At 36.4% G+C, this 12016-nt stretch overlaps 3 protein-coding genes and 1 long non-coding RNA gene across 5 annotated transcripts in view; 1 reads left to right on the forward strand and 3 right to left on the reverse strand.

Annotated features, from left to right (window-relative positions):
• Positions 1-5187, forward strand: part of LOC144660464 (polypeptide N-acetylgalactosaminyltransferase 13-like) — a 142213-nt gene extending 137026 nt beyond the window's left edge. The window contains exon 9 of the transcript XR_013572094.1: positions 5177-5187. The gene's annotated coding sequence lies outside the window, so the exon portion shown is untranslated. The remainder of the gene's footprint in view (positions 1-5176) is intronic.
• Positions 1-6318, reverse strand: part of LOC144660439 (uncharacterized) — a 28734-nt gene extending 22416 nt beyond the window's left edge. Inside the window, exon 1 of the mRNA XM_078521056.1 lies at positions 6273-6318. The gene's annotated coding sequence lies outside the window, so the exon portion shown is untranslated. The remainder of the gene's footprint in view (positions 1-6272) is intronic.
• On the reverse strand, positions 737-5030 carry LOC144659787 (uncharacterized). 2 transcript variants are annotated; one of them, XR_013571961.1, is made up of 3 exons: positions 4412-5030; positions 3952-4077; positions 737-1611 (listed from the first exon to the last, which is right to left on the reverse strand). It is a non-coding gene; the product is annotated as an uncharacterized LOC144659787 (long non-coding RNA). The 2 variants fall into 2 exon arrangements; XR_013571962.1 differs by lacking the exons at positions 3952-4077; positions 4412-5030 and adding an exon at positions 2532-3945.
• A 3735-nt stretch (positions 6319-10053) lies between the features above and the next one.
• The window catches only part of LOC144659332 (uncharacterized), a 3338-nt gene continuing 1375 nt past the window's right edge, over positions 10054-12016 (reverse strand). Inside the window, exons 2-3 of the mRNA XM_078519746.1 lie at positions 11642-11881; positions 10054-10175 (exon numbers count right to left, since the gene is read on the reverse strand). Of these exons, the coding sequence (XP_078375872.1) occupies positions 10054-10175; positions 11642-11881 (362 nt within the window). The remainder of the gene's footprint in view (positions 10176-11641; positions 11882-12016) is intronic.

Here is a 12016-nt window from a genome sequence, read left to right on the forward strand (position 1 = left end):
TATGACCCAGAAGTCTGGATGGGAAATTATGCTGCAAAACGGGTAATTATGTAACCTTCGAAGATAAGGAGGGGGTAGTAGGGCTGCATGTTGGGGTAGATAGGCATATCACGTGGTAAATTAGCAAAGCACTTAACATTTAGAGTATATAGGAAATAATATACATCTACATTAAGAATATGGTTAATTTTCTTTTTTTCATTCATTCATTTGTTTTTATTTTCACTATTTGCCTATATTTTAATTTTGAATGGAAATGGCAGAGGTCATACATGTAGCAAAGGATTTACAGCATATTGCCATAAGCTAATGCCAAGCAAACCGGAGTGAAAGCTAACCACAAGCAAACTAGAGTGAAAGCTAATCCCAAGCACACCGGATGAATAAAGCTAACTGCGAGCAAACAGGGGTGAACCTAACTACAAGCAAACCGGAGTGAAACTAACTGGAAGCAAAGAAGGGACATTCTGTAACCCCATCCCACCCCCCTCGCCCCCCCCCCCCAAAAAAAAAGGATGATAGCACCTTTTTTACTTTGACATGTCTTTTTGAGTCCCCTTCCTCTTAAGGGGTTTCACTTCACTTACAGAAATAAAAAAAAAACAAAAATTCTGGGAAGATAGAATATTGTTTGTGTGTCTCAAACTCAGTTTTGTTCTTTGATTACGCAGAAAAAATAGAATCATGTTTGCTTGTGTATAAAACTATGCAAGAAAAAAAGCATCAATACTTTGACTGCTCTTTTAAAAATTTGTATGCTTTATTGTACACATTTTTGTGGAGTCATGTTGCCCATTCGTCATGAAGTTCACAAAGTAAGCAAATGAGTCACAATTTGGTTGCTTCATGGTACCTAATGGATACTGCAAATTTAATCTGGCTTTAGAATATTTCACTAATTTTAACATTATAGCTGTTCTTATAAATAATTTGTACGCAGCATACAACACATAAGAATGAAATTGGTATTGCATATTGCTTGCAATCACGATTTTAACCTCTATACTTAAGAAGTACACCAGTTTCAGCATTACCAATCCAAATTCAAATTATTACATTGCTTTTTACCTCCACTACCTCCCCCAAGGTCAACCAAAGATCTTATGATATACAGTAATTAGACAACTACATGTAAGTCCTGTGTAGTCGAGGGCTCAAAATATTTGGACACTTACAGGTCATGTTAACCGGCCAAAGAGATTTTAGCTTGGTCACATGTGGTTTCTTACCAGCCAAAACATTGAAAATAGCAATTTTAAACTCCCATTCATTTCTGCTGTTACTGTTTTGGCTGCATAAATTATTCTTAAAAAGATCACTTCATAATGCCCTTGTTACATCTAAAAAGATGTGAAAGAGACAGGTCAATCAAGAAGTTGTTTTCTGAAGTACACTGTAAATACGTTAACATTTAAAATATAAACTTTGCTCATTTGCAGCTTTTCTTGATTTCAATTTACATGTAATTTACTAGTCTCTTGAAAATGGCATCATGAAGACACCCAAACATCAAGCTGGATAATCTTAATCCTTCCTGTTTTCTTTTGATGTCCTTGTCCACATTCTGTTTTTGTGTCTGTGGCTCTGCAAATTCTGAAATTCATGTTAACCCTGAAAAAAGTCAAATGCCACAGATTAAATTAAAATTGATTAATTGGTATGAAAATCAATAATTTATAAAACAAAACACTTAACGCAAGCTTGTATAAAGTGAAGCAAAACTACTGGATGCGAAAGGATACCTTATATATTTAACAGAGATGTATCAGCACAGACTATTTTTTTTACTGATAACTGCGAAGTCAACTACAGAAAAAAAAACCGGTAACTCGAACTCGGATAACTCGAACAACCTTGCTAACTCAAACTCACTTCCATTTCCCTTGGATTTGACCCCACTTTTCAGTCATTTTTACTCGGTTAAATTCGAACTCGGATAACTCGAAAACCCCGCTAACTCGAACTAAATTTTGTTTCCCTTGAACAAAATTTGGGTCAAACTTTTTACGCTGATAACTCGAATTCCAGAACTTGCAACTCGCAACGGTTGCCCATTGATTATAGCAATGAACAGATCATGTATTTGACAGTCATTTTCCACTCTTAACAAAAGAATGTGTGGTCGCTTTAGAGTTTCTGGCAAGATAAGTTCAATTTGCACAGTACTGTATACTGAAGTGCTTAAAAATCAGTAAACTATCAATTATTAACTTGGCAAATAAAATATTCAATCAACCCCGCTAACTCGAAAAACCCCGCTAACTCGAACTCATTTTCGTTTCCCTTCAGAGTTCGAGTTAGCAGGGTTCTACTGTAAATATTTCAGGACCTGAACAATCGATGAAAATCGATGATCGGAAAATCAATCGATCAATCGATGACAATCGATTAATTACTGTTGATTGGCATCGATTGGCATCGGCCAATCGATGATCAATCGATAATCACACTTTGGTGGTCGCGAACTTCATCGATTGCCATCGATTGGCATTAAACACACAATCAATCCGAAGCATGAAGTAAATACTTACATATGTTGTTTTGTAAAAAAAAATAATAAAGCTCCTTTCCATTGAGATGAAGTTTACATCATAAGCTTTAATGTTTCTGTTTTTCATTCGAGTTTCCTACTGTTTGCTAGCGCTAGAATTCCAAAGACACTTCGTTATTCGTGACCGAGTCAAAAATGGCGGACGTGACAGGCGAAACTCATCACCAGACTCCCACTGTTGTCTCGTTTTCGTTCCGACGTACGGACGACGTATTTTTGAGTTCTCTCTGCTACTGTTTGATTTGAAATATTTCGGACGAGCGAGAAAATGTTTATGGACTACAAGACAGAGTTTTAGAAAAATTACATTGTACTTAGACAGCGAGGAATTCTGTAAGTTGCGATTTCTATTTACTTTGCCAGGAGTTGGTTCGAAAGCAAACCAGACCGAAAAGCGTACGCTTCGTTGATGGAGGCGAATAAGACTTAAGCTCAAAACGTTTGTTTTAAATAATTATTGCCTTATTACTGTTAAGTTAGTAAGTTTCTCGTTGTATTGACATTTTTTGGAAAGGTTATCATTGTTGTTGCTAATAAAATATAACATACAAGAGAGACCGTGTGTTTTAAAGTAAACATATTTATCAAATACTAGTCAAATAAAAAACGATGGCAGTTAAATGATCGATTGAATTGGTAATCGATGATATTGATAATCGATGAAAATCGATGTTAGTTAATTGATCGATTGTCATCGATTATCGATGAAATTGATAATCGATGACAATCGATAATCACAAAAACTTTAGCGATCGATTGTTCATCGATTATCAATATCAATCGATTAATTGATATCGATTGTCATCGATTGTTATCGATTGCCATCGATTATCGATTCCATCGATTGTTCAGGTCCTGATATTTTAATAAACTCAAAGCATCACTGCAAACCCTTACACTCCCTCTTTAAAAGGTTTGACCTTTAAATACTCCCCCTCCCCTCTACCCCTATATATACATGTACATGCATAGGAAAAACATTGCCACATCTTAAAAGCTTTTTTCTTAACAGTAATACTAAGATTTTTAAAGATACACATTTAATTAATAATAAGTTTGCATGCACAGCTGCATACAGTGTCTAAAATGGCATGAATTTACTCACAAAGATTCCAGTTTTCCAGTAGTCATTAACCTTTGTTGTGTGCATTTTCCAAATTCCACAACAAGATTGTGATTTTTTTATGACAAATATAACATTTACTGTTGACATTCTGAATGAAACCAGCAAAACAGACCTCAAAATCTCAAAATTGTTGACATTGTTATGTAATCCACATGAACGCTCAATAGTGAACAGAACTACATGACAAGTGGATTATTTAATATATTTGGGAACGAAAGAGCTAAGTAATGAAGCTGAAGTTTATTTACTCTGACTAAATGAACAGTAATTTTACCTCCATCATGAATATCAATAAACTGCATACACTGAATCGATCTATTTCACTCGGAGTTAACGAAATTCCAGGTGCTTCGTGCAAACTGACATCACTTTCATTCTCATCTCAGCTGCTCTTCCAGCACTGTAAAACAAAATAATCATATCACAAGCATTTAAAAATCGTAAGCTTAATTTTCTTCGAGATGTGTTGAAGTGATATTCTTTGTGAATTCGTTCATCGAAGGCCCAACAATTATTTGTTTACATAATCAAATCCTCCTATTTGATCAGTAAAACCTGGTAAAACTGAATTTTAAGGAATAGTATTTTTCAACATTGTTCATGTCACAAGCAAATGCTTAGTGGCGAAAGCAAGTAAAATGTGCCGTCAATATAAGCTTACTTTGCGTATAAAGTAAGCTTAAGACAAAACGTAGAGATATTAAATGACGGAAACACTGCAGTTTTGTACTCACCAGTTGGCCGCAGTAGGTACACTCGTCTGCTCGTTTTATCTCCGTTCCCTTGTTCTCCGCTATTTCTTTGCCTGTTTCCTCGGCACCTCTCTTGCTATTTTAGTCGCTTTTCTTCGCTACTTTGCTACCAGGTTCGACAGGCGCTTTGCTATACTTTTTCGCCTGCTTTCTGTCCGGGTTTTCTGGATCTCTCGCGATCTCTTTCCCGTCGCAAATCGCTTAAACCCTGTTTCCTCGAAGTTAAGTTTACCCTGCTCTCGTTTGTAGTCATCGGCATAACAAGGAGCCAAAATAAATGTGTTTGTCTCAAGTTCTAACTTTCAGACTAGCTGTTTAGACCTCACACTTTTTTTTCCTCACACTGCAAAATTATTTCGCGCCAGTACTGCGCGAGTTGTCAAGACCTTTCAAGATCCCGGATGTGCGCAACACCGTACGTACGTTTGTACGCCGCCGTACGCGCCCGCGAGGCATGCCGCTAGCCATGATGACCATGAAAACTCGGATGCAGAGGTTTCCTATTTTATTTCATGTGTTTTTTTTTTTTTTTTTCATGTGTTTTTTTTTATGGGTATGGTGCTCCGCTCTGCGGCCCTTACGGGCCGCTAAGGAGCTCCGCTATAACAACGGAATAACTTCTGTCTTCTTCGCCTTATCTCTTCGCTCGTAGGTGCAGGAATCTCCGACAATAGCGCTAAAAGAACACTTCGCTTCCATACAAAAATAATGATAAAAAACACGTTTCCTTCAAACTCGCGTTCTAAGCGTTTCCCGCGCTAGTATCAAGGTTTTCTAATTTGAAAACGTCAATCAAGATCATTATCACGACCAAATGTAAAAAGTACGCCAAAGTATCCTGAGTGATGTGTTTTACATATCGTGTTTTAAAGGTAAGCATTTTATTAGCATCTTATCTGCCAAATACATTAAATAATCTTGCCATCCTTTTTAACAGCGTTTGTTCACGAAGCAGTTTTATACACATACTGTTTACATTACGGCGACAAGGAATCTACAGAAATCACGAAATGCCGACCACCAAATTAATTACCGACGTACGGGTAAAATAAATATTTCTTCTATTAATGACAGTGTTTTATCCAAGAATGAATTTTTTGCCATGATTTTTTAATTTCAAGAACCAATTTATATCTTAAGAACGGAGATATGTTTGTAAAGGAATTCCAAAAGATATATTGGATGTTTCAACAAGCCCGCTGAAATGAACAACAAGCAACCATTGTTTACATTTGCTGATAATTTCGTTAAAACTTGGTTAATTCAGCGGCGCCTCGAAAATCTCTCGAAAGAAAACCCATGCTGAATTTTATACATAATTTATAACAGCATAAAATGGTTCCACAGCCGAAGTTTGAAGAAATTTGGAGTTATGGCACATGGCGAAAAAAAAATTCTGAACTTTATCAATAAATTAGGGATTTTCCCATAAGTAAATAAAGGTATTTTTACAAAATTTGTAATTAATTCTCGAATGAAGGTCAAGTCAAGTTATTACCTATTTTTAGAAGCTGAATACCTTGCCTTTCAAGAAAACGTATCCAAAAATTCAAGTTCTTCTTTGCACGCGAACTAAATTACAACTTAGGTTGCCAAATTTTAGCTTTGTATTCGGCCATTTTTGGCGATCTTGTGGGCGAAATTCCCTTTTCTTGTTTTTCACGGATGTAAAGCGCTTTGAAACGAAAAAAACTACATCAAATTTCAAGGCTAGCTAAAGGCTATTTGTGGACAAAAAATGAGGGAAATCGATTTTTCCAATTTCGGCCGCTAAATCAATTTTTTGATTGAAATCTGCTGAAAGTCGTTCTTAAGCGCAGTGTGCTTGCTTCGTTTCACTTACAGAATTTCCAGATTTGACAGGCTGGCAAACACTCCGTCGGGTAAATATTTGATTTTGTTTGAGGATAAAGACCTGTTTAAATACATTTCAAAATCATTTAAAGCTATGATTTCTTGTGATACTTTAATCTATAATGACTCCCCTAGTCGTATATATAGCAAAATTATTTAATTTTAGTTAATGATTCTTCGTGGGCTAATTAGTCAAATAATTTGGCCGCAATTACTCGGTTTCCTATCAGAGCTGTAAAGTTACATTTTTTGTACTTGAATCCCTAACATTTGACACCTACGCCAGTCACACGTCAAGTACGTGCACTGTACGTAATGGCTTTTCATTGCTCTTTTTTCGCCGTTGTAAAACGGATGGAAGTACAACCTTTTGTGACTCATATTAATTCTATTTAAGGGCTTAAGATTATTTTTTCATTTGTGTTAAGAGTTTGCAAATACAAAACCCGTAGACTCCCGCCACATTGCCAAAACGGAAGCCAGTCAGGCCTCTACACAGTGACTCTCATCATGAGTAGAAACCTGGATTTTTCTCCAGCATCAAGTAATTGAGCTTATACCTTCCTTGTTCGTTACTTGGGGACACCATTTTGAAACAAAGTTTTGGTTGGTTTTTAGAGTTATTTGATGCAAGAAAAAAATTCAAAATGGTGCAGCCAAGATCGCAGATGAAAGATGGCACAATGACGTCATTTTTGCTTCTAATGAAACCAAATCAATCATAGACATTCGAGTCTTGCCATAGACACAATGCTGGAAATTTGTGAAATGAAACCAAGGAAAAAAAGTCACTTTTGCGGCACATCAAACCATCCGTGTTAAATTGTTGATCAAAGCGTACGTGTTTCAAAGGAGGTGGGTTTTCAAATCGCTCCAATCAACCGACCTACGGTCCAAAAAAGCCGCGTCAAAATAGGGTTTAGCAGTTACTTAGCATTTCTTTCACACAGTCACCTATAATCACAACTTTTTTAAAGTTTGCTAACATCAAAAACACTTCATACGATCACGAATAAAATATAATTGCAAGAGGAGAAAATATAACAACATACACTTTTAGATCGAGGTAAAAGTTGCGTAAAAAACCCATGCAAGTTTTTTCAATGTCACTTACAGATATTCCAGTTTTGTCTGAGTGACAAACACTTTGTCACTGAGATTAGGGATTAGGTTTGAAGATAATTCCCTGTGAAAATGGGTATTTAACACGGTTGTCGTCTTAAATTATTAAAAAACACATTGAAAAGTATTAATTAACCCTCGGACGTACATAATGTTTTTTTCCAAATTTTGAAAAAGATGATTTACTCTACAATGCTAAAACTTTCAGTAGCTGTTCATTGATTCTTTGCAGAAATTTTGATATATCAACAATGTGTCCAAGGTATTTGAAGTTGCCATGGCAACCTCATAATAAAGCAGATCTTGCCAAAAATCGTCATTTTTAACATTTTTCTTTATTTTTGCCAGTTTTTGGAAACAGTTGTGCAATATTTGTTTATGTTTACATTCCATAAGCATTTTGGCTTGATTTTGCATCAATTTCCGTTATTTTGTGACTTCCTAAGAAAATGTTGAAATCCAAGATGGCGGATCCAAGATGGCGGCTCTAATGACATCAAAGCCAATAAAAGTTATGTCATCTTGTAGAGTAAGCTAAGGGCTTTCTTCTCAGTGCAAAATAATTTCGATACGCCCTAATATAACGAAAACTCCGAGGAGGGGGTTCCATCCACCCCCCTCCCCACACCCCCCCACCCCCTGGTACGATGGGGGGGGGGTATCAGTTTGCTTGTACGTCCGAGGTTTTATCATATTATTGTTAATCTTTTAGCACAATGATGATTCTAGTTCACCTGTATTGAGTTTTTCGAAGATTCTTAAATATGGGTTCGGGATGAAGTGCTCCCGTGCAATTCCCCATTTCCTCTTATTACTTCATAAATTTCACCTCCCTCTCATGGGAATTTTTTATCACCTAGAGGAAATACAAACCACTCGATCACTCCGTTCCATGGGAGAGTATAACCTCTCTCAGAGAACCGTGAGGAACTGTGACCACCGATAGATAGAAAGATTCTCTTTCCTCATTCAGTACCCGGGTTTGAGGAGGAATTCGTCGATTATACGATTATACAGGCGGGCTCTCTATTTGGTAAGAAACTTAAGTTTTACAGTCAACTTGTTTTTGTATATTATTTCATGTAATAAATAAGTTTAAAATAACGTATTTAAGAGGCAGTTATTTCAATATTTTTAGACTTCATAATGACGACATTGCTGCCGCTAATAATAAAGTGATAAAAAACATCCAAGTCTTTTCGGACGCATTGCTGATAAAGTTTTGCGGTCATATATTCAAAATGTATAGAAATACCGATTAATGACGTCACGATGGCGTCCTACCAAACCATGAAAGCATTGGTGTGTACTTCATCCAGTTTTTTTATAAATCTCTGAGCAAATAGATAACGTTCGCACGGAAGTTACAGTAACGGACACCTTTCGTATTACATTTTAACGCTAAGTTAATTTTCCATGAGTATCAACCTCTTCTGAAAAACCAACATGTCCAAATTCCGATCCGACCTGGATATAATACCCGCATAAAAACCAGGAAGAGCTGATGTGTCATTCTCTCTAAATATAGTTAATTACTTGCAGTGCAGCGTGCCTTGTTTCACGTGTAATTAGAACCATTTTTGAAATTTGTTAGCAACACGGAAAGCGCCAAGGTTAAACGGGGACGAAAGCTCAACGCATTTTTGATTCACAGTTACGTTTCGATTAGACCATGGACGTTTTGAAGCCCAGTGTGCTTAAATGACTTACAGAAATGTCAAATTTGTCAGATCGACAAACACTCCGTCACTTAGAGATGTGATTTTGTTTGAAGATAAATCCCTGTGGAATGCGTCATAAACGACTTCAGAGTATAATATAAAACAAACATCACTGTAAGGGGTGACTCGTAAAAATTGTAATTCTAATACATGCAACAACAATAGTTGCAGTTAACCTTTGGTTGCACCAGCACAACTGGATTCGAATGTTATAAAAACAAAATAAGATAACATAATTTATTTTAGACTTACAGCCCATATAGAGTTGTGAAATTGGAAAACAATCCAGCAGGAAGATGTGACAAGTTGCTTGAGGACATTCTAATGCTAAAAACACTGATTTGAAAATAAAATAAGTAGAAACGCAGACTGGTTTTATTGGAAATCTGCGAATCTGATTGGCTCTTATATTGTTCTCTATTCGCTGCTAGAACACGATTGCCCGCATTTTTCTCTTTAAAAGGGACAATTTTCCCTTGATTTTTGGCTTAAACGTACATAAATATTTTTTGATTGCAATCCTTTACAACAATGCAATACTTTACAAAAATGGACTCTAAACAACTCTCCCTCGTTTTCTATGAGCGAATGTCAACTTGGCTGTGCCTTGTTGATATTCGCTCACATGCAACTTGGGCTACTATTTACACAAACCACCGGGATGAAAATATTGCATAAAAATTTTGTGACTAAACTTGGCTTAACAGAAAAAAAGGTTTAAACCTTACTCTAATTCACTTCAAAAACTGAAAAAACTTACGACTGAGAAGTGTATCACCGTAAGCATTGGCACATAATTTTCAGAACATTTAATTTTATGAAGTGACGCGAACCATTTCAGATTTTTCAGCCGATTTTTCCATTTGAATAGTAAGAACACAGGAATTGCCTGTTATTATTTCAAACATATTAATTAATGAGGTATTCTTACATATTATTAGTCATCATTGACGCGCATTTTTCGATGTCCCTAAGTGATGTTACATTCCCACAAGAAAGAATATTTTTCGAAAGCCACGAGCGTTCAAAAAAGCAAGTCAATTTACAATCTAAAGAGAAACAAAACTAGGATAAGTCGAGGATAAGAATAGTGTATCATCTTAACCCTTTAACCGGCAATCGTACAAATATGTACGAAAAACACAAGCAGTGATTGAAAAAACTCTAGCTTTTACATATCTGGGCACATGATAGTAATGACTGCTTTTTATGGCAAAGTGATAATTTTCATAGCTTTAAAAGCCAACTAACTGACTACAACTCTTGATTTCTGTTGCATATGGTAGTATGGTTGTTTGTTCAGCAGCAAATCTGGAAATGCCCTTTTTCTACCTAACAGGACAACAACAAAAAACACACATCTTTGCCTCCATTTTTTAATGAAAAAATTATTCTTACTTCAAAAATATACATTTGCAGCAAACTTCAACCCTATTCCTTTCTGTTCACCAAAGAAATTTTCCATCAATCATTCAGCAGACTCAGCAATTACTATTCGATTAGAGCTACGCTTGCAAACCTGTAATTTCCTCATTGGTGACCGAAAGGGATGCCTGGGAAAAACAGTATGGCGGCGGCATGAAAGGCTACCTACCTCGATCTATTCCATATATTGTTTATAAGTGTCGAGCCACCCAATCCTGCCGGCAAAATGTTGCACCGATTGCATTCTTTTGAAGTCAAAACTCGTCCAAATTGCCTTGGCAGGTCTCGGAATCCACCCACAGAACGGCCAGAGAGACAACTTTACTCATGAACCACCATCTTTCGATTCGAATATTTTTTGGCGTTCCAATCAAGACAAAATCATCTCTCACCTCCTTTTTTTTCAGATGCTGGCCTCTACCCACCATTCTAACTTAAAGATGCCAGCCTGGGGGCTTCGGCTGAGGGAAATGACTCGAAAAATCAGTTAAAAACACAAAACGTGCCAAATCCAAGCCCAACAGCTCGCCTACGAAAGAAGCAACTGCCGACTACTGACGTCACAATAAAAATTTGAGCCCTCGGTGTTTCAAAACAGCACACATTTTTACTTGGACTTCTTATATGCAATCACGAAGTTCTACAGAATGTCTAAGCTCAGAAAAAACCTTTAGAAAGTCACAGAAATTTGCCAGTTAAAGGGTTAAAAAATTGGCAATATTGTCATTGTAGGAATGGAACGAGGAGTCCCACTGGCCTACAGTCACATCCCCTACCCAAGCCCTGAAACGTTGAAGTTAGAGGAAGAAACTGCGACTTCCAAATTGTCATCATCATCATCATTATTATTATTATTATTCTCTTTGCAACCCAGGCCTTATTAAGTAGAGTAAAATTGTGACGAAAATAATGAAATTTTGTTTATATTTTACTGAACATGGCAAACAGAAAGTGTGCCGTTTTTCTAAAAGATAAGTTAAAAACGTTAAGTTATTATTTTATTTTATAGTAGCAATTAAAATTGCTACTATACATCTGTTGCACCTAACACAACTGCTTTAGAACACAAATATTATATAAGCGCCCTTACCTGAAAAAAATACTGAGACCTCTCCCACGTCAGTTCCATACTTGTTTGTGGCCACACAAGTGTACTTTCCTTCTTCGCGTATTGCTATTGTTGCAGTCCCTGTTACATTTACCATTATAGTTGAGTTCCTTATAACTGCTGTGTATATGGGACGAGTTCCAGTTGCTGAACAAGACATCCTGTAGCCTGGGAGAACTCGAAGAACAGGAGCTGGTAACATTGCTTTTGGCAAATTGGAAGCTATTTAAATAATAATTTGTATCCGTAAAAATTTTGTATGTTGTTAATTTGTTATTAATATACATGAAAAAATTTCTCAAATCTGATTGGCTTAGAGAAATGCAGTTTTTAGTAAATTCGATGCAGAAATGAGGG

Source organism: Oculina patagonica, chromosome 7 (assembly GCF_052425735.1).
Source record: "Oculina patagonica isolate OP01 chromosome 7, crgOcupat, whole genome shotgun sequence".
Taxonomy (NCBI): Eukaryota; Metazoa; Cnidaria; class Anthozoa; order Scleractinia; family Oculinidae; genus Oculina; species Oculina patagonica.